Consider the following 21,215-nt stretch of genomic DNA (forward strand, 5'->3'; position numbering starts at 1 on the left):
ATTTGCTCCAAAATAATCATGTGATGTGGAGGGGAGTGGGAGGGAGGCACAGAAAAAACAAGAGTCGCCATGTGTTTTCTATCATGAATCTGGGAGAGAGGTACATAAGGGTGCACTATACTCCTCTCTCTACTTTTTGTACGTGTTTGCAGTTTTCCATTAAAAGAAACAGAACAGAAGTAGCGCTACTCTTGTCTAGCCTTGTTTTGTTGCTCATGTAGTGGTGTGTCTTGAAGTTGCTTCTTTTTCATCTTTTAAAAGTGTATTTACAAAAAAAAAAAAAAGAGGTATATGTGTGCATATCTGCCACAAACATGGTAAAGAACACCAAGTGAATGCAATCAGGATATCCACATCACATACACACACTTTTTATACAAATAGTAGCATATACTATACACAGTATAACAATATACCTTGGAGATCAGCCCCCATCAATATAAAAACAGCTGCCATACTTTTTTCCTTTCTTTAGTTTTGTATTATGTTTAATGAATTATGCATTCATAAGATTCTGAAAAACCATCTTTCAATCCTTTGCTCTTTTATTCTAAGAAATGTGATATAATTGCAAACATTTCCCAGTAATGGGTGTTTGTCATTTGACTGGGTGGAGGTGTTTTTCCATGCAGAATTTGTTATGGGCTCAAATCAAGCAATCTTTTAAATTTGCTTTTGGGTTTCATGTCATCTTTAGAAAAGCTTTACTCATGCTGAGAAAATTAAAAACAACAACAACACCAAGCCCGACATTTTCTTCCCATGTATTTAATTATTGCAAAGCTTTTTATGTAAAAGAATAACCCTACATAATGGCTAAGAATATAAATGAGCAACCTAACAACTTGTAAAATGAACACTGGTGCAGTCGTAATGGTTGACAAACAAAACATTGCTGCCCTCCTTCCCAGTCAGAAGTCTCCTGTATGATCTTTCTTGATCAAAATCTCCTTTCCCCTTGTAGGAAACCACTATACCAATTTCTATAGTATTTCTTCCCATGCTCCTGTATAGTTTGGCCACCTAATTATGCATCTCTAAACATCGCCTCTAACACGCATCCATGTTGCCTGTGGCCACAGTTCATTTATTCTCATTGCTGTGTAATATTTTGTTGCGTGCATGTACCATGATTTATTTATTTATCCTTTTGGAATTCATCTTCGCGAAGGTTTGTGGTAGGGCTCCAGTGGAATTTCTTTTCAGATGTCTAGCCTGGTGTACTAACAATATTGAGTAATTCATCTTTTCTCCACTGATTTAATGCCACCTTTATTGTTTGTTAAATAACCTTACTTTTTGTGTCTACTTCCAGACTCACTCATCTGCTCCATTCATCTTTCTGTGTATTCTTGAATCCATAATGAACTGTTACTGTCACTTTATCATTACTTTGAGATGTAACAGAGTTTATCTCTTCCAACTTCTCTCTCTCTCTTCAGGGCTCTTCTTGATTTTCCTGCATCATCTTTGGAGCCAGTTTGTTAAGTTCCAAAACAATCCTGTTGGAATATGTACTTGCATTCCATTAAAATTACAGATTGAAAGATGAAAGATGCTATCTTTTCTTTATTGATTCTTCTAACCAAAAATAAGAAAGTGCCTTTTTCCTTTATTCAGGTCTGTATATCACCTAATAGACTTTGAAAGTTGCATTCATGTATTTCCATGCTTAGTGAAGCAACTGATTCCTTTAAACATTTAAACATTTGTCCATTATGTTTCATACCATAATTTATTTGATGATTCCATTTTGAATGGCATTTGAGTAAATATGTTTCCAAGATTATTCTATTACAAAGAGTGCTGCAGTAAACATCCTTGCATACGTATATTCGGGAGGGATACACTACTGCAAGTGAATTACTGCACTGAAGGAGGTTTTAAATGTTGACAGGTATTGTGAAGTCACTGTCTGAAAACAAAATCAGTTTATACTCTCCCTAAAGGTATCCACCCATTTTTTTCACACTTTGGCCATCCTGCATATTTACGACTTTAAAATTTTTTTCTAATAATCAGTAGATTATATCATATTGTGGTTTTAGTGAATACTTCTTTGATTTCTGATCATTTATATTTCTTTTGTACATTCCCCATTCACATCTTTTGTCTAATTTGATAATGGGGTGTATCTCTTCTGCATGTGGATTTTGTATATGTTCTTTATTTTGGGTGTGTGTTTTTCCTTTCATTAAATCATGGAACGTTTATATCTTCTTTAATGTCTCATATTACAGTTTTCTAATTTTCCCCATAAAGATATCATGCAGGCTTATTCCTAGACACCTTGAAGCTTTTATTGCTATTGTAAATGGCATCTTTTGAAGAAGGACATTTTCTAATTGGTTGTTGCTGGTGTGTAGGAACATAGTTGATTTTTATTGTTGGTGTTTGTTTATTGATGTTGTATCGAACAACCTTGAAGAATTCTCTAATTAGTTCTAAATGACCTGAATGGAGAATCTGTTGGGCTTTTTAATGTGTAAAATCACAGACATGCGTGGTGTTGTGTGGTCGACAAGTGATTAAGCAAGTCTTGTGATGCAGAATCCAGGAGATGGGGAGAGAGAGACAGATCTGCAGAGACTGGAAGAAAGTGGAAGACCTAGGAAGAAAAAGAGAAAGTGAGAGGGTCAGAGGAGACAGAGAGAAGAGCTGGGCAGAGGACAAAGACTCTGGGCATGTGAACTAAGTGGACGGGGCAGAAAAGAGGGTTTTAAATAGTGTTTCTGGGAATGTTGTATTTCCCTTCATGGTGTTTGAAAAAAACAGTCAAGTTGTAACAGTTGGGGGTGGGGTAGGCTGGACCATGTTTCCATGACAACAGCAGTGTTTTAAGGGTGGGCCTCGAGGATCCTGGCTTATACCTCTTACAGACATACACAGACCAACCATAAGATTAGGTCTAGCATGAAAGAACTAGAGAAAAAAGAAAACATACAAAATACTCTATTGATATAATACAGCAGAAAACTGGACTGAAGAGAGGCAACATCGTGGCCATTCTAACATAAGAGGAAAACCAAGAAATTAAAGAATAGTTTGTGATAATGAAAAACATAAAAAAGAATATGATGATAAAACTATAAAATGCATAAAAATAAAGTTAAAATCTATAATGTCTTAGATATATAGTATAGGATTAGGGCAAGAAAATAAAATAATAATTATTTGATAATAATACATAACAGTATTTAATAATATTGTTATTATTTTTTTAAAGATTTTTTGATATACACCATTTTTTAAAGTCTTGATTGAATTTGTTCCAGTATTGCTGCTGTTTTATATTTTGGTTTTTTGGCCTTGTGACATGTGGGATCTTTGTTCCCCAACCAGGGATCGAACCAGCACCCCTTACATTGGAAGGCAAAATCTTAACTGCTGGACCACCAGGGAAATCCCTATTGTTATTATTATTATAGCTTTCCAGATAGAGAGATCTGGGCTGGAATTCTGGATCCTCCACTCACAAGTGGTGTGAATTTGAGCAAAGGAAAGCGATCTGTGAGATTGAGAGGCCAGTGAAGAAGCCAAATCAAATATGAGATTAAAAATACAGGCTTGTATCGATGCCCGCATCCTCCACCAAAAAGAAAAAAAAAAGAAAAAGAAAAAAAAAATACAGGCTTGTGAAAGCAAGAGAGGACTTCCCTGGTGATCCAGTGGTTAAGAATCCACCTGCCAATGCAGGGGATATGGGTTCGATCCCTGGTCCGGGAGGATCCCACATGCCTCAGGGCAACCAAGCCTGTGTGCCACAACTACTGAGCCCACGCTCTAGAGCCCATGCTCGGCAGCAAGAGAAGCCACCTCAATGAGAAGCCTGCACACGGCAAATAGAGAGTAGCTCCCAGTCTGCAATTAGAGAAAGCCCACATGCACAGCAATGAAGACCCAAGACAACCAAACATAAAAAATAAAACAAAAACAAGACAAAACAAAACATGCCCGCTGACTTAAGACCAAGGGACATATCCATCTCAGCTAGAATTCCTAGACCAGGAGGAGAGGTGGCCAGGTCACTGGCTGGGCTAGGTCTCTTATCCTCAAATCTATCTGGATTTTTTCCACAAGGTGGCAGTGTTCCAGGAGAGACAGGCTCGGTACACAAGCGCCTCTCAAGCTCCTGTTTGCATCGCATTTGCTGAGGCCCTGCTGACCACAGCGAGTCACACAGACAACCCTGATGTGGGAGGGGCTGCACAAAGGTGGATATCAGGAGGTGTGTGCTTCATCGGGGACCTTCAATGTCATGGTGTTACCATGTAATGTACAATGTAACATGCCTTCAGCCTGCTCTTAAGCTCAGGTGAGAGCTTCCCTGGAGCAGCCCAGGCATATGAACAGCCTGTGCAGGTGAGACCAGCAGATGGGACCAGAGCTGGTGCGGTGTGAACTGCGGCAGGGGAATGATGCTTTGGTAAGAGGGATGAACCAGGAATGGGAACAGCACAGAGGAGGTGTCAAAAGCCCAATAAGAGAAGACAGACACGGCTCTGGAGCAGGCAAGACCTGGGCTCGGGTCTTGACTCTGCCACTTGCTCGTTCTGTGGCCCTGGGCTAATGAACTTCTCCACTCTATTAATTTCTTCCTTTGTGAAACCAACCTCACGGATGGTTGTAAGAATTAAATAAGATCAGTAGGGACTTCCCTGACGGATCAGTGGTTAAGCCTTCGCCTTCCAATGCAGGGTGTAAGGGTTTGATCCCTGGTTGAGGAGCTAACATCACACATGCCTCACGGCCAAACAAACAAACCATAAACAGAAGAAATATTGTAACAAATTCAATAAAGACTTTAAAAATGGTTCACTTAAAAAAAATTTCCTTTCAAAAAAAAAAAAAATCAGTGAAGCTTAGGCTGGCACAGAGGAGCAGTCTATAAATGGCATTGGTTGTGGCTAATGTGGTAAGGCTGGTGGTAAAGATAATGCTGGTCAACTGCAGACAGGATCAAGGATGCTCTGGACGGATGAATAAGTGCGGTCCATTACAGAAGGGCAGGTGAGGGCTTCTCAGGCAGAGAACGCAGTGTATTGGAAGGCATAGGAATAGGATGAGTAGGATGTGCTAAATAAACTCGGGTGCCATTGGAGTGTGTGGGGTGACTGGAGGAGGGGGTGCCAGGGCAGACTGCATTTCCCCGAGAGGGCCGGAGAACACCTCCCACCCCACCTGCTCTTTTGACAATGTGGCTGTTAAGAGCTGAATCATGTCTCCCAAATCCACATGGTCAAGTCCCAACCCCAGGACCTCAGCACATGACTGTATTGGAGACTGGGTCATTAAAGAGGTGATTAAGTTAAAATGAGGCCGTTAAAGATTAGAGCCCTTAACCCATCTGATTGCTGTGTTTATAAGAAGAGGAAAACATTAAAAAAAATATTTATTTGGCGGTGGGTCTTAGTTGTGGCATGTGGGATTCTTGACCTTTGTTTCGATATTGGAATCCAGTTCACCAACTGGGGATCAAACCCGGGCCCCCAGCATGGAGTCTCGGCCACTGGAACACCAGAGAAGGCCCAAGAAGAGGAAATTTGGACACAGAGATACAGGGTGTGTGGGCACACGGGAAAGAAGGACGCGAAGACACGGCAAGAGGGCAGAAAGTCAAGGAGAGAAGCCTCAGGGGAAAACAAACCTGCTGCCACCTTTTCTGGACTTTTAGCCTTCTGAACGGTGAGAAATCAATTTCCATCATTTAAGCAACTCAGTCTGCAGTGTTTTGTTAACGGCAGTCTTAGCAAACTAATACAGCGACCCTGACGTTCCTCCCATCCACTGGAGGGCTCTGTCCTCTCCCCTTGAAGCTGGGTGCCGACATTCACGCTTGAACCCAGCTGCCATACTGTGAGGAAGCCCAAGCTGGCCCACATGGAGGGACCACATCAAGAGATCCTGTGTTGTAGCTCCTGCTGACCATCTAGCTGAGGTCCTCCCTGACAGCCAGCACCAATCATCAGACACGTAAGTGAAGACTCCTCCAGATGATTCCAGCTCCCAGCTGTTGAGTCTTTTCAGCTGATGCCCCAGACACATGGAAGGTGGGCTGTCCCTGCCATGCCCTTTCCTAATTTGGAGTTTGGCACAGAATTCATGCATGATAAAATGGTTGTTACTCCACTAAATTTGGAGTTGGTTGTTTACACAGCAACAGCAATTCCCAAAGACTCTTCCAGAACAGCGCCCACCAGACCGGCTTTCTCATATAAAAGCAAAGAACACCATTCTCCATCCCGTGCACCCCCGCCCCCAACTTTGATAGAGAGCTATTGCTGCCACCTGGTGGACAATAGAAAAAACGCACTGTTTTCCCTTTTAAAGAAAGACATTTTCATTCATTCATTCCTTCATCCCACAAACATTTCACAGTCCCGGATGGTCAAGTCCCTGATAGGTCAAGTGTAGTTTGGAAAAAAAAAAAAAAAGTGTAATCTAACGTTACTGTTTTTTGTATGCTTTCACCTTTGGTCATGAGATTTCAAACTCCACAATCTCTTACATTCCTCTTCCAAAATCCAGAATTCTCTGAAAACTGAAAGATTTTTCATCAGATTAATAAAGCTCACTGGGAAGCTTAACCTAATCTGAACTGACATAAGGCAGTTATATCTTTCATTAACATTTCACAGCAGAAATATTAATTTATGGGGTGCTGCCCTAAGGATGCTATATAATAGACTGCATTAGTTCTCCAAGTGTGGTCCCCAGGCCAGCAGCAGCAGCATCACTTGGAAACTTGTAAAACATGGGAATTCTCAGGCTCCACCCTGGACCTATTGAAGCAAAACCTCTGGGATGGGCCCCAGACTTCTGTGCTTTACCCAAATCCTCCTGTTGATTCTGATTCACGTTCAAGTGTGTGAATCACTGATAGAAAGTTTATGTCCCACATTACACTTTGTTGTGGTTTAGTCGTTGTGTCCGGCTGTTTTGCGATCCCATGGACTACAACCTACTAGGCTCCTCTGTCCATGGGTTTTCCCAGGTGAGAATACTGGAGTGGGTTGCCATTTCCTTCTCCAGGGGATCTTCCTGACCCAGGGATTGAACCCACATCTCCTGTGTTGGCAGATGAGTTCTTTACAACTGAGCCACCAGGGAAGCCCCACATGACATTTATAAAACCCCAAAGTTCTGAATTCTAAAGCACACTTGGCTTCCTTGGTTTCGGATGACAGATTTCTTGTAGACCTGTATTTTGAAATTTCAAGTCATATTAAAGGAAGTCGTGAGATTTCTATGTTTAAAAAAAGCAGGGGGAAAACAAGAGGGAAGCGCTTCCTTGAAGGATTGGAGAAAGGGTGTGGTTAATAATAACCCAAGCTAACTTTTGCTGAGTGTTTATAACCTACCAGGCATTGTGCCAGGAGCCTACCCTCAACCACGTCCACACAATGACGCTAGGAATTAGGTATTTTTATCATGCCTGATTTATTTTAAAGATTTTTTTTTGATGTGGAGCATTTTTAACATCTTTATTGAATTTGTTACAATATTGTTTCTGTTTTAGGTTTTGGTTTTTTGGCCACAAGGCCTATAGGATCTTAGCTCCCTGACTAGGGATCAAACCCATGGATCAAACCCACACCTGCATTGGAAGGCGATTCTTAACCACTGGACTATCAAGGAAGTCCCATTGTGCCCATTTTGTGAATGGGAAAACTGAGGCAAGGAAAGTGAGCAATTATCAAAACTTAGAGTGGGCTACCACCACGAGCCACGGCCTTCAGTAGAGGGACACAGACAGTTCAGATGATCTCATTTCTTCTACCCATTGATCTGCTGGTGCCTCCCTTTGGCCAAAATCTAGAAGAAGCCAGAAGACACGGGAATCCTACAGTTTAATCCCCAGTGAGGCAGAGCAGAGTGAAGGATGGAGAATGAATCTGTAGCAGCTATTCTACCGCCTGTGTATATTTCATATTGGATGCTATTTCCTTTTGAATATATAAAAGTATCACACTAAAAGTATCCATTTGCAACTTGCTTCCCCCCACCTCTGCCCACCCCAAATTGCATTTTGTTTTCCAGATTTCTCTATGTTGATACAGGTGGCTTTATTTCAGTTCATTTTTTCTGTTGTTTAGAATTTCATCATCTTAAAATACCCCTTAATTCATTATGTCCACTCCCTTATGGGCCGGCATTTAGAGTGCTGCCAATCTTTTGGGATTACAAAGCCGCAAAGAAATGCCTGTTCCTACACAGGTGTGAGGCTTTCTCCAGGCCAAGTGCTCCTAAATGTGGAGTTGCTGGGCCATCTTTTCCAAGCAATGCTAGATTCCTCTCTAAAGCAGTGGTCCCAGTGTTTGGTCTCCTAACCCTAAGAAGTTCCTGTTTCACAGTCCTTCTTCTTGCTGTTCAGTCGCTAAGTCGTGTCTGATTCTTGGCGACTCCATGGGCTGCAGCACGCCAGGCTCCCATCTTTCACTATCTCCCAAAGTTTGCTCGAATTCTTATCCATTGAGTCGGTGACTACTATCTAAACATTTCAGCCTCTGCCACTCCTTTAGCTTTCAATCTTTCCCAGCATCAGGGTCTTTTCCAATGACTAGGCACTTCGCATCAGCTGGCTAAAGTATTGGAGCTTCAGCTTCAGCAGCAGTCCTTCCAATGAATATTCAGAGTTGATTTTCCTTAGGATTCATGTTTCATCATCCTAGGCTGCCTCAGGATGGAAAGACCTTTTTTGTGGCCATTTCTGACAGCTGTCAGCTTTTCTTTCCTGGATATTTTCTTTGTACTTCCCTAATCATTCCACCTGGCGTGTCGCAAAGAGTCGGACACGACTGAGCGATGGAACTGGACTGAACTGATTCATTCCGAAGGTGAGCATCTCTTCAACCAATCTGTCATTTGGGGAGAGACATCTTGCGTTCTTCCTCAGGCTTTGTCTCTTAATCTTCCAAGCCTAGATTTCTAGAATTCCAAAAGAGCTCTCCTCTGAGGCAGCAGTATGTGAAAAGTGCTCTGGCTCGCCAGTGACTCCCTGGGTTGTGACTGTTACTCTATTTGCAGTTGAGAACGGAGGAGCCACTTTGTCCCCTCTGGGTGGTGTCTGTCCTTTCCCAGAGGCAGAGTTACAAAACAACAATTGAAGGAAGACAATCTAAACTTCAGTTTTTATGACCCCCCCCCCCCAAGTATTATCTTGCTGCATTTTCAAACGCTGTTTACTGAAGCCCTAGTGTAGGCCAGGACCTGTATTGTGTTTTCCCTCAAAAGTCTCGTAAAAGGTGACATCATTCATGCAACAAGTCCTTTCTGTGTCCCCGCCTGAGTGCCCAGCTTTATTAGGTCCTGGAAATTCGGCCGTAAACAAAACAGACACGGTTCCCGACCAACGGTGTTTGTCGCTCAGTTGTGTCCACCTATTTCGACCCCATGGACTATAACCCACCAGGCTCCTCCGTCCATGGAATTCTCCAGGCAAGAATACTGGAGTGGGTTGCCATTTCCTCCTCCAGGAGAATTCCATGGACAGAGGAGCCTGGTGGGCCACAGTCCACGGGGTCATAAAGAGCCGGACAGGACTGAGCGACTCACACTTTCATCTGACCAGAATGCTCACCATCTATATGTTAGCTTGTTAGGGCCGCCCAAAAGAAGACCACACACTGGGGGCTTGAACAACAGAAACTTCTTTTCTTATAATTCTGCAGGTTAGAAGTCTGAGATCAAGGTATCAGCAGAGTTGGTTTCTTCTTGGCTTGAAGATGACTGTCTTCTTCCACTGTCTTCACGTGGTCTGTTCTCTGCGTCTAATCTCTCTCTCTCTTTCTTTTTTTCAGCTGTGCCACCTGGCTTGCAGGATCTCAGTTCCCTGACCAGGGTCTGACCCTGGGCCCTGGCAGTGAAAGCCTGGAATCCTAACCACTAGGCCATCAGGGAACTCCTGAATCACTCTTCCTCTTCTTTAAAAAAAAAAAAAATTATTTACTCGGCTAGGGTGAGTCTTAGTTGTAGCGTGAGGGATCTACTTCCCCGGCTAGGGATCCAATCTGGGCCCCCTGAATTGGGAGGACATAGTTTTAGCTACTGGACCACCAGGCAAGTCCCTCCTCTTCTCATAAGAACACCAGTCATACTGGATGAGAGCCCAGTTCAAGGACTCCTTTCCCCATCGTCTCCTCTTTAAGGGCCCCATCTCCAAACATGGTCATGTTCTGAAGTACCGCATCGTGTGGATTTAGGGATGAGGTGGGGACACAGTTCAGCCCATGACACTGTCAGATGGGAGACGCAGACATGAATCCAACAATCACAACCACATGAGCAACTCACTCAACTGTGGTTCCTGAGCCCATGAGAGCCAAAGCCAGGGGGGTTGACTGAGGGGTGTCTAGGAAGCCTCCTCTGAGAAAATGGTATCTGGGCTGAGATCTAAAAAAAAGATGCAGGTTAAACAGAGAAAGAGGCAGCAGCAGGCCAGGCAGAGGGAACGGGGTGTGCTGAGAGATGGTAGCACCCAGTAGGGCTTTGGAGGAACCGAAAGGCAGTTAGAGGCAGAGGTTGTTGCGGTGACCTCTCCGGATGGTGAAGCCTTGGGCCAGATAAAATCGCTCCCCCCAACCACCAAACCGCAACCCTACCCCGGGGCCCTCTTTAAAAATTACAGATCCCACGGACTTCCCTAGTGGTTAAGATTCCGCTCTTCCAATGCAGGGCGTGCTAGTGGTGGAATGAAGGTCCCATATGCGCCAAGGCCAAAAAAATTAAAAAGGAATTTTTTAATGAAAAAAAAAAAGCAGATCCCAGGCTTCAATGATCGACTAAACCAGAATCTCCAGGGCGTAGGTTCTCAGGACTCTGCATTCCTTCCCACTCTCTGAATTTTTTTTTATTTTGAAAGATACCCAACCTGCAAAGAAATTGAAAGAGAACTGCCCTTTGAATACCCTTCACCTAGATTCACCGATTGTTAACATCTTGACCCATTTAGGCTTTTCTTTCTCCGTCCTTCGTCCTTGCCTCAGCGGGTATCCCCTAAAAATAAGATAAGGACCCCTTCCTCTGTCACCACAATACCATTGTCACATTTTAGAATAATAACATTAATTCAGTAATGCTATCGAATCTGCAAACAATTATTCAATTCTCAATGGTCTACAGAATAATTCCTTTTATAACTATTTACTTGTTCAATCCAAGATCCAATCAAGGTCCACATGCTGTGTATATATTTTTGGTTATGTCCGTCTCATCTCTTTTAATCTAGAAGAACTTCCCACCTTAAAAATATTAGCTTTTTAAAAGAGAGTCCAGGCTTGTGGAATGCCCCACATTCTTGATTTGTCTAAATTTTCCTCATGATTAAAATCAGGTTAAGTATTTTTGGCAAGAATATGACATAGAAGATGCGAGTACATCTTATTGCATCACAAGGGGTCAGGCAATGTCAGGTCATCTCCCCACTCTGAGATGCTGGGTCTGATCCGTGGTAAAGGGGGAGACTGCTGGGTCTCTCTATTGTGAAGGTGCGTTTCCCCCCTTTTAATCAATAAATGGTCTGATTTCTGGAATCATGTGAATATTCTGTTATCCAACTTTCCACCCAGTGGCTCTAGCAACTGGGATGACTTGCCTCCTCAATGATTGTACAGTAGTTGCAGAATGGTATCTGTATTTTTAATAAGTGCCCGAGGTGACTCTTCCACTCAGGGGATTGGGGAAACCCTGGTTAAGTCTAGGTAAGGGATTCAGAAAATGGAGTGCTGTATCAAGGCAGCAGGAGGCATTGACTCAAATCGTTCGTGAGAATCAGTCCAATGCCTATTCCTAGGCCCCATCCTACACCCAACAGTAAGAGAGGGGTGCAAAGGACAGGCCTAGGGAGCAGCATTTTAACCTTCTCTTTCTCTCTTTTCCGGGGTGATTCTGTCTCCTAGCAAGTTGAGAAACACAGGCTTAAAGGGTGATCCTGAGGCTGGCTGCACATTGCATTTTCAACAACCCTGGGGAGTTTTTGTGATCTGTGTGTCTGTGTATCTTTAAAAGTAAGAGCCCCACCTCTAGAATCTGATTCAAACGTCCTGGGGGGGAGCCTGGCATCTCCATTTTTAAAAAAGCTTCCATTGATACTGTGTGTCAAATAGATAACTAATGAGAACAGGGAACTCTAAAGGCGGCCCTGTGTGACCTAAATGGGAAGGAAATTCACAAAAGAGGAGAAATGTGTATGCTGCTAAGTCACTTCAGTCCTGTCCGACTCTGTGCGACCCCATAGACAGCAGCCCCCCAGACTCCCCCATCCCTGGGATTCTCCAGGCAAGCTATAGTAGTTCACTTTGCCGTACAATAGAAACTTCACAACACTGTAAAACTACTATACCCCAATAAAAATGAATGTAAAAAATAAAATACAAAGCTTCATTATATGTGTATAACTAAATCACTTCGCTCTACACCTGAAACTAACACAACATTGTAAATCAACTATGCCTGCCAAGTCGCTTCAGTTGTGTCCGACTCTGTGCGACCCTATGGGCCGCAGCCTGCCAGGCTCCTCTGTCCATGGGATTCTCCAGGCAAGAATACTGGAGTGGGTTGCCATGCCCTCCTCCAGGGGATCTTCCAGACCCAGGGATCGAACCTGCATCTCTTCGACTCCTGCATTGGCAGGCGGGTTCTTTACCTGGGAAGCACCACCTGGGAAGCTTCAAAAACTCCAACATAAAATAAAAATTAAATTAAAAGAGTAAACGTAATTCTTGGACATGAAGGAAAAAATAATTGCTCATTATGATAAAAAAAAAGAAATTGATTCCTTGTGGATTCCTAACTTACCTTTCAGTTCAGTCGCTCAGTTGTGTCTGACTCTTTGCGACCCCATGGACTGCAGCACACTAGGCCTCCCTGTCCGTCACCAACTCCCGGAGTTTACTCAAACTCATGTCCATTGAGTCGGTGATGCCATCCAACCATCTCATCCTCTGTTGTCTCCTTCTCCTCCTGCCCTCAATCTTTCCCAGCATCAGGGTCTTTTCAAATGAGTCAGTTCTTCCCATCAGGTGGCCAAAGTATTGGAGTTTCAGCTTCAACATCAGTCCTTCCAATGAACACTCAGGACTGATTTCCTTTAGGAGGGACTGGTTGGATCTCCTTACAGTTCAATGGACTGTCAAAAGTCTTCTCCAACACCACAGTTCAAAAGCATCAATCCTTCGGTGCTCAGCATTCTTTATAGTCTACCTCTCACATCCAAATTAAAAAAAAAAAAAAAAGCTTCCTTAGTGATGTCAATGTACTGCCAAGGTTGAGAGACGCTGAGCTAAGAGAGTTCTCTAAACGGAATGTAACAATGAAAACCGGCTTCCCCTGCTCTTCCTTCCCCCTAAACGCACAGCGACCCGGGACTCAGCTCACTTGTGGGCCAAAAACATCTGGTGTTCTCTTCACACCACTTGTGTGCGCTTTGGGGTGCTTGCAAAACAGGTCGGAGAAAGGTCACTTCCCTCAAAAGCACAGGGACATGGGAAAAAAGACACACACAAAGACAAGCAAGTATTGTACAATCGGAGTTTCGCAGACCAGGAAACCGATGCTCTGGAAGAGGAAATGACTGCCCAGCGGGTTCAGCAGCACCAGCACTCCTAAGTGGAGAGGTCTTTCCCCGACTTGGTCGTCTTCACTTGAGCCTACTGTCATCTTCACGTGCCCCTCTCTAGGGTGGCCCTGGCCTGGAGCCAGCATCTTCACCAGCAGAATCAGCCACTTATGAAGGATTATTCTGGGCCAGGCACTGGAATAAATAAGTATTTGTTATTTTTATTTATTTCTGGCTGCGCTGAGTCTTGGTTGCTTCGTGGGCCTTCTCGAGTTGTGGCGAGCAGAGGTCACTCTAATTGTGATGCATGGGCTTCGCATTGTGGCAGCTTCTCTTGTTGCGAACATGGGCTCAAAAGCTTCAGTAATTGTGGCTCCCGGGCTCGAGAGCACGGGCTCAGTGGTTGCGGCACACGGGCTTACTTGGCTTTTGGCATGTGGGATCTTCCCTGACCAGGGATCAAACCCATGTCTCCTGTATCGGCAGGTGGATTCTTTACCACTGGGCCACCAGGGAAGCCCTAAGTATTTGTTTTTCTTGAAGTATAGTTGATTTATGGTATTGGGTTAGTTTCAGGTATAAAGCAAAGTGATTCAGTTATATATATAGATACAAACATACATGTATGTATACATATTCATTTTAAGATTCTTTTCCATTATAGGTTATTATGAGATATTGAATATACTTCCCTGTTCTATACAGTAGGTCCTTTTTGTTTATCTCTTTTATATAGAGTGGTGTGTATCTTTTAATCCCAAACCCCTAATTAATTCCTCCTGCCTCTTTCCCCTTTGGTAACCATATATTTATTTTTTATGTCTGTTAGTCAATTTCTGTTTTGAAAATAAGTTCATTGTACCATTTTTTAGATTCCACATAAAAGTGATATCATAGGATATTTGGCTTTGACTTACTTACTTCACTTAGTCTGATAATCTCTAGGCCCATCCATGTTACTGCAAACGGTGTGATTTCATGCATTTTTTATGACTGAATAATATTCCATTCCATTCCATAACATTACTACATCTTCTTTATTCATCCATCTGTTGATGGACGTTTAGGTTTCTTCCATGTCTCAGCTATTATAAATAGTGCTGCTATGAACATTGAGGTACATATATCTTTTCGAATTAGAGTTTTTATCTTTTCTGGATATATGCCTAGGAATGGGATTGTTGGATCATATGGTAACTCTATTTTTAGTTTTTTAAGGGAACTCTATACTCTTTTCCCTTGGACTAAGTATCTGTTGAGTGAATGAATACAGCCAGCCCAGCACCTGCTCACTGGCTGGTGTTAAGAACCAGTGGATCAAGTAACTTATGAAGTGAATCTCTTTGAGGCTGGATTAGCTCATTTTTTAGTAGACTCAGAAGTCTCTAGGCCTTCCTTCTTCTGAGGTGTTGCCCTACATCACAGCAATTGTATAACTCACCCTAATTCTACATTCTGTATAATTTATATGTATGAGTTGGCTTGAGTTGCAGTTGACTGGTTCACCCAAAGTTGTGTAGATATTTAATTCTCTATTTTTAAACACCAATATTTCAGATTTTATATGTTGGAGCCAACCCATTTATTTCCAGGCCCTCAAACATTTTCCATAGTCTATTAGAATGTTCACTGGCCTTAGACTATATTCTAATGTCTAATGGACGGACCATAGATGGCCTCAAAATAAAAGGAGGACCTTCCCGGGAATTCGCTGGTCCAGTGGTTACTGGATTCTGCAATTTCATTGCTGAGGGTGTGGGTTTGATTCCTGTTGGGGAACTAAGATCCCACAAGCTGTGCGGCATAGCCAAAAAAATTAAAAAGGAGGAACTTTCTTGCCTGGGGTAGAAGAGAGAGGTTTAGACATGGTCAGTGCTGCTTTCAAGGACCAGAGTACAGTTTGACTTTGTGGCGGGGGGGATACTTTATTGAGATGTAATCCACATACCATATAACTCTTCCATTTAAAGCTGTGGCCCCCAGCCTTTTTGGCACCAGGTATCGATCTCATGGAAGACAATTTTTCCATGGACTGAGGTTGTAGAGGATGGTTTTGGGGTGATTCAAGCACATTACACTTACTGTGTACTTTATTTCTAGTATTATTATATCAGCTCCACTTCAGATCATCAGGTATTAGATCCCACAGGTTGGGGACCCCCTGATCTAAAGTATACAATTTAATGGCTTTGGTATAGTCATAGTCATGTAACTATTGCCCCAGTCAATTTTAGTTCATTTTTCAACACACCAAAAAGAAACTGGTTATTACATCAATCATATTTCATTAAAAAAAAGAAAGACAACTAGTGCCCATTATTGGTTACTCTCCATTTGCCCCAGATATCCTTCCCAACTCTAGACAACTATGAATTAACTTTCTGTTAATTTATAATTTAACTTTCTGTTAATCTATAATTTCTTTATAGATCTGCCTATTCTAGACATTTGATAGGAACGGAATCATACAATACGTGGTCTTGTGGGCTTCCTTCACCCGGCATAACATTTTCAAGGTTCATGTTGTGGCATGTATTCATACTGCATATCTTTTGATTGTCAAATTACATTGCATTGTATGGATACACTATGTTTTCCAGATCCATTCATCATTTGATAGAGATTTGGGTTATCTCCCCTTCTTGGCTATTATGAATAATGCTGCCATGAACATTTATATACAAGTTTGTGTGGACATTTGTTTTTACTTCTCTTGGGTATATACCTAGGAGTGGGATTGCTGGGTCATCCGGTAACTCTATGTTTAACATTTTAGGGAACTGCCAGACTGTTTTTCAAAGGGGCTATACCATTTTACACTCCCACCGGCAATGCATAAAATTTCTAATTTCTCCACATCTTTGTCAACATTCGTTATTACCTGTCTTTTTGATTATAGTCATCCTAGTAAGTTTGAAAGTGTATCTCATCGTGGTGTTTTCATTTGTTTTTGGCCTCGTAGCTTGTGGTGTCTTAGTTCCCTGAACAGCGATTGAACCTGGCCCAGCAGTAGAAGCACCAAGTCCTAACCACTGGATTGCCAGGGAATTCCCTCATTGTGGGATGTTTTTTTGGGGGGCTGTGCCTGTATCTTTAGTTGCAACCTGTGGAACCTTGAGTGGGATCTTGAATTGCGGCATGCAGGATCTAGTTTCCTGATCAGGAATCAAACCTACGGCCCCTGTTTTGGGAGCGCAGAGCCTTATCCACTGGACTACCAGGGAAGTCCCCTCATTGGGGTTTTGCATTGCATTTCCCTAATGGCTAATGATATTGAGCATTTTCTCATGTGCTTGTTGGCCACTTGTACGTCTTCATTGGAGAAATGTCTGTTCTCACTCCTTGTTCATTTTTTGTTATTTGCCTTTCTATTACTGGGTTGTAAGAGTTCCTTATATATTCTAGATACAAGCCCCTTATCAGATACATGCTTTGCAAATACTTCCTCTCATTCTGTGGGTTCTGTGGGTTATTGTATTTGTTTGCTAAGACTGCCATATCAAAATGTCACAAATTGGGTGGCTTAAAGAACAGAAATTTCTTTCTCACAGTTCTGGAGGATAGAAGTCCAAGATCAAGGTGTCTGCAGATCTGCTTTTTCCCGTGGCCTCTCTCTTAGACTCGTAGATGACCATCTTCTCCCTGGGCCCTCACATGGCCTTCCCTCTGCACGTATCCTTGGTGTCTCTTCTTCTGAGGACACTAGCTATATTGGATCAGGGCCCCACCCTAAGGGCCTTAGTTTGACTTAATCACCTCTTTAAAGACCTTATCTCCAAATACAGTGTGAGATACTAGAGATTAGGACTTCAGCATGTAAATTTGGGGGGAATACAATTCAGCCCATTACAGTTATATTTTCACTTTCTTGATGGTGTCCTCTAAAGCATTTTAATTTTAGTGAAGTCCAACTTGTCTGTTTTTTCCTTTGTTGCTTATGCTTTAGGTGCCATAGCTAAGAAAGACTTCTTAATCCAAGGTCATGACTCATGTCTATGTTTTCCTCTAAGAGTTTCATAGTTTTAGCTCTTATGATTCAGCCTTATCTGTTTTGAGTAATTTCTGTATATGGTGTGAGGTAGGGGTCCAACCTCATTTTTTGTTTTTTCTTTTGCATATGGAAACCCCGTCATCCAGCACCATTAGTTGAAAAGATGACTCTTTAAATTGTCTTGTCACTCGTTGAAAAGCAATTGGTCCTAAAAGTAAGGGTTTTTAGCTGGAGTCTGTTTTATTCCGTTGATCTCCATCTACCCTTATACCATATTGCAATCTTGATTATTGTAGCCTTGTGGTAAGTTTTGAAATCAGGAAGTATGAGTCTTCCACCCGATTCTGAGTATACTTATCTTCAACATCAAAATGTTTTTAATGGTGTAAATGAACAGCATAGCATGGGGCCCATACTCAAGGCACCATTTTAGGAAGGCAGGCTTCAAGTTATATGCAGGCCTCAGAGAGATGGACTCCCGCCCTCTCAGCCTACAGCTCTTCAGGATAAATCAACGGAAACATTCTGCAGAGAACAGTGATCCCCGAGGGTTACTTCAAACATCTCTAAGTTTTCCCCACCTGTTCTGCTCTCTAATTGCTCTACTCTGAAACAGTGTCATTCAAAACTGGATTATTAATGAACTGAGAGGAAGCCAGGGGGCAAATTGGGGAGCTGGCTTTCAGAGAAACTGGGGAGTTTGGGGGCAGAGAATAAACCCAATCCGGGGGTTTTCGCTTCCCCAACAAAGGTTAGGGGGGTTTTCTTAGCAAACAGGAAATCACTAAACTCAGGTTATAGTGTCAGCCTCCGAAGAAGGTTGCTATACAGTACCGAGTAAAGGAGTTCTTTGAACAAGACTGCTAGGAACTGAACTATCATCCCCGAACTCCTCAAACCTAAGCCTTCTCTGCGCCCCTCTGGCTGGCCCTGGGGTGCCTCGGGCTCTAATCTGGAGGCTGGGAAAGCTCAGGAAACAAGGCCCTTTGTGCAGAAGAGAACTCTATTGTTCTAAAGCCAGTGTTCAGCGAGTGTGGATTCCAGAGAATGTTTGGGGATGGATTTGTTTCCCCTTTGTTTGTTAACTTTCTCTCCTCTTCCTGGGGGGTGGGGTGGAGAGAAGGGTCTTCTCAATACATTGTCCTGTAGAGAAAAGATGGTGCTGAGTGCAGAGGCCTTCGGCCCAGGAAAAAGGATTGGGTTAGATGACAGGGGCCACTGGCTGTGTTTTGCTTTCTATTTTAAGGGTTATATCTCAGGAAGGCAGCCCCTTTCTAGATCCTGCGCCTCCCAAACAGGGGCAGACGTCAGTGGAGGTACAACCGCTTCCTTCCTCCTCCGCTTCACCTCGGTCCCTCCCAGAGAGAGGAAATGATGCGGTTCTACGTCGCCGGCCACTGCCCCCCATTCTCCCACCCCGCATTTGGGGGACTGGCTCCCACAGACCTGTCCCCAGGGCAAAGCCTGGCTGGGCTCCTTGACGTCCTAGGAAGCCTTCTGATTCAGGCTTCAAGGTAGGAGGAGATGTGAACTGCCGGCACTGGTTTTAACGCTGTGTGACCTTGGGTGGTTTACTGCAGCTCTCTGGGCTTCGTGATGCCCTTCCATAAAAAGGGAGCAAGAATACCGTCCTGGGCTCCCCCCTTTCCAAAGCGGTGATGTTGGAGGGTGGGAGGAAGACCGTAAGGAAAACTCTCTTCTGAACCCTGGTCGCGTCTCATCTGCCTTCAATTTCTAGCTGCTCAAAGGTGGTGGTGGAGGGTGATAGGAGACCCTTGCCGGCAGCTCGGGTGCCGTCCAGGTCGAGTCCAGAGCGTGCCCACCCCCTTCCCGCGAGCTCAGGCCCCGCCTCGGGGGAGGAGCCGAGGGGCGGCGCGGAGGCCGGCGGCCGTGCAGAGCTGGCTTCTGTCGCCGCACCAGCAGCTGCGGCTCGGGGACGAAAGGACCGAGCCAGGGCCGGGAGCCGCCCGGGGCAGGGTTCTGGAGAGCGGGTGAGTTCCCCGGCGGCGCCGCCGGCTGCCCTGCTCTCTGCGGCTTGACCGGGCGGGAGATGAGGATCGCGGCGGGGAGGTGGACCCAGCCTCTGAGGGTCTGGCTGGGGGTGTGTGTGTGGAGCTTTGGCTGAGGGCCGGCGGCAGGAGATAACTGGGTGGCGGAGGTGGGGGGGCGGGAGGGAGACTGGAAAGGCGGGTACCAGGCGTGCAGGGCTGGGGAGTTGGGCTGGGATGGGGGCGTTCTCCCGGGTCTTGCGCGCCAGAGACGAGGCCAGGGTACGGGGCGCATTGGCAGGTTGCTGGCTAGGGTCTCCGTAGCTGGATCTTGGGGCGGGCAGGGAGCTTCTTGGCTGATTCTGGGCTCTTAGGCAGCCTTCTGCCGAAGGGGCGCAATGCCGGGCAGAAGGAGCCCCAACCGGCACCAGACAGTCCGGGTTTGGCACGGGGGCGCCGCCCCCTCGCGTGGCGGCGCTCGGTCCCCGCAGGCAGTGGCAGGGCGCCGGGAGCGCTCCCTGCCTGGGCGGGAAAGGTCCCCAGGGCAGGCGCCCCCGCGTGCAGACCCGCCCCCCGCGGGATCCGACTGACAGCGCCCCGCGGCCCCGGGGGAGACCCCAGCGTCGTGGTTCCCTACCTCCCCGAAGGGCCGCCGTGCGCCCGCGGCTGGGTCCCCCGCGCCTGGAGCGCGCCTCTCCTCCTGAGTCCCGCGCATCGACTCTAGCCGGAGGAGCGCCCCCGAGCGCCTAGGATGGACTGAGTCCATGCAGCCTTCCTCCGAGAGGTCGCGTAGAGGGGTCTCCCCAAGGTCACCCGAGCTGCCCAGACCGTCCCGCGTGGACAGCTAGAGATGCGGGGTATTCGTCTTCCCTGAGGCCGGCCGACTCCACCCCCCCCCAAACCCCCCCCCCCCCCCCCCCCCCTCCAGTTCGGACCGGCTTAGCGGGAGATGCTGATGATGCAGTTCCCAGCCTCGCGCGGATAATTGGAGCTTTGAATCTGGCCCTCCCAGGAGGGCCGCGCGGAAAGCCCGAGACTCGGAGCTCCCGGGCATCTCAGAAACCCAGGGAGAGAGAGACGCGGCTTCCTAAGAGCTTCTCAGAACCGAAAGCCGAGCTCCTTGCGCGCGCATGTGATTGAATTCCACATAATGGGCCGCTGTTCTCGCTGTCAGAAGCGCCCACCCGCTCTCGGCGGCCCTGGGCACCAGGTGCCGCCTCTGAATCGCCCTCTGTGGAGGACCCGGGGCCCCAGGGTACCAGGCGCCTTTGCCCGCCGGGCTCTCCTGGGAAGGCGACTGCCGTTAGCCTACTGGGCTGGCGCGGGTACTTCCCTGAGGGCCCTGCCATTTCCTGTGGCTGGCGAAGCACCGGAGAAAAACCCTCTGTCTGGGAGGCCTCCTCCGAGGCTGGTCATAAGCATCTTAGCTTAGCAAGTGACTCGCTTTCTTCCCGAGGGCAAGGCACTTGGCCTCGGAGAGCCTCAGTTGCCTCTAGGAGATGGAGCTAATCAGGCCGTGGGAAGATGGGGGCAGGACCGTGTGAGGTCCTGGCGGCGGGATGCTCCGAGGTTAATACCCGGGCCTTTCAGAAAGCTTTGGAGTGGGGCGTGTCTCCGTTTAGGCAGGAGCAGAAGTGCAGCCCTGGTGGGTGGTTCTGCAGGCGCTCGGGGAGTTTCCACA

General features: G+C 45.4%; 2 protein-coding genes across 3 annotated transcripts in view; one reads left to right on the forward strand and one right to left on the reverse strand.

Moving 5' to 3' along the window:
* Nucleotides 1–15,675: 15,675 nt before the first annotated feature.
* Nucleotides 15,676–20,883, reverse strand: LOC139036456 (proline-rich protein 2-like). Its single transcript, XM_070471823.1, has 3 exons — nt 20,719–20,883; nt 18,993–20,280; nt 15,676–18,689 (listed from the first exon to the last, which is right to left on the reverse strand). The coding sequence occupies exons 1-2, from the start codon at nt 20,881–20,883 to the stop codon at nt 19,264–19,266; spliced, it is 1,182 nt and encodes a 393-aa protein (XP_070327924.1). The 3' UTR covers nt 15,676–18,689; nt 18,993–19,263.
* PPP1R16B (protein phosphatase 1 regulatory subunit 16B) overlaps nt 18,972–21,215 on the forward strand; it is a 108,766-nt gene continuing 106,522 nt past the window's right edge. Inside the window, exon 1 of one of the 2 annotated variants that reach the window (XM_070472625.1) lies at nt 18,972–19,060. The gene's annotated coding sequence lies outside the window, so the exon portion shown is untranslated. Of the gene's footprint in view, nt 19,061–19,448; nt 19,538–21,215 lie in introns of those variants that run through there. The other variant, XM_020909085.2, reaches the window with a different exon arrangement.

This window comes from Odocoileus virginianus, chromosome 9, assembly GCF_023699985.2.
Source record: "Odocoileus virginianus isolate 20LAN1187 ecotype Illinois chromosome 9, Ovbor_1.2, whole genome shotgun sequence".
Taxonomy (NCBI): domain Eukaryota; kingdom Metazoa; phylum Chordata; class Mammalia; order Artiodactyla; family Cervidae; genus Odocoileus; species Odocoileus virginianus.

What these genes read in the sequence shown, in the direction of transcription:
- LOC139036456 (XM_070471823.1), bottom strand. Translation starts at nt 20,883, where the DNA reads ATGGCAGGGCCCTCAGGGAAGTACCCGCGCCAGCCCAGTAGGCTAACG. An exon ending in CCCAGGGCCGCCGAGAGCGG is followed by an intron (nt 20,281 to 20,718) that starts GTGGGCGCTTCT and finishes AGTCCATCCTAG; the next exon opens with GCGCTCGGGGGCGCTCCTCC.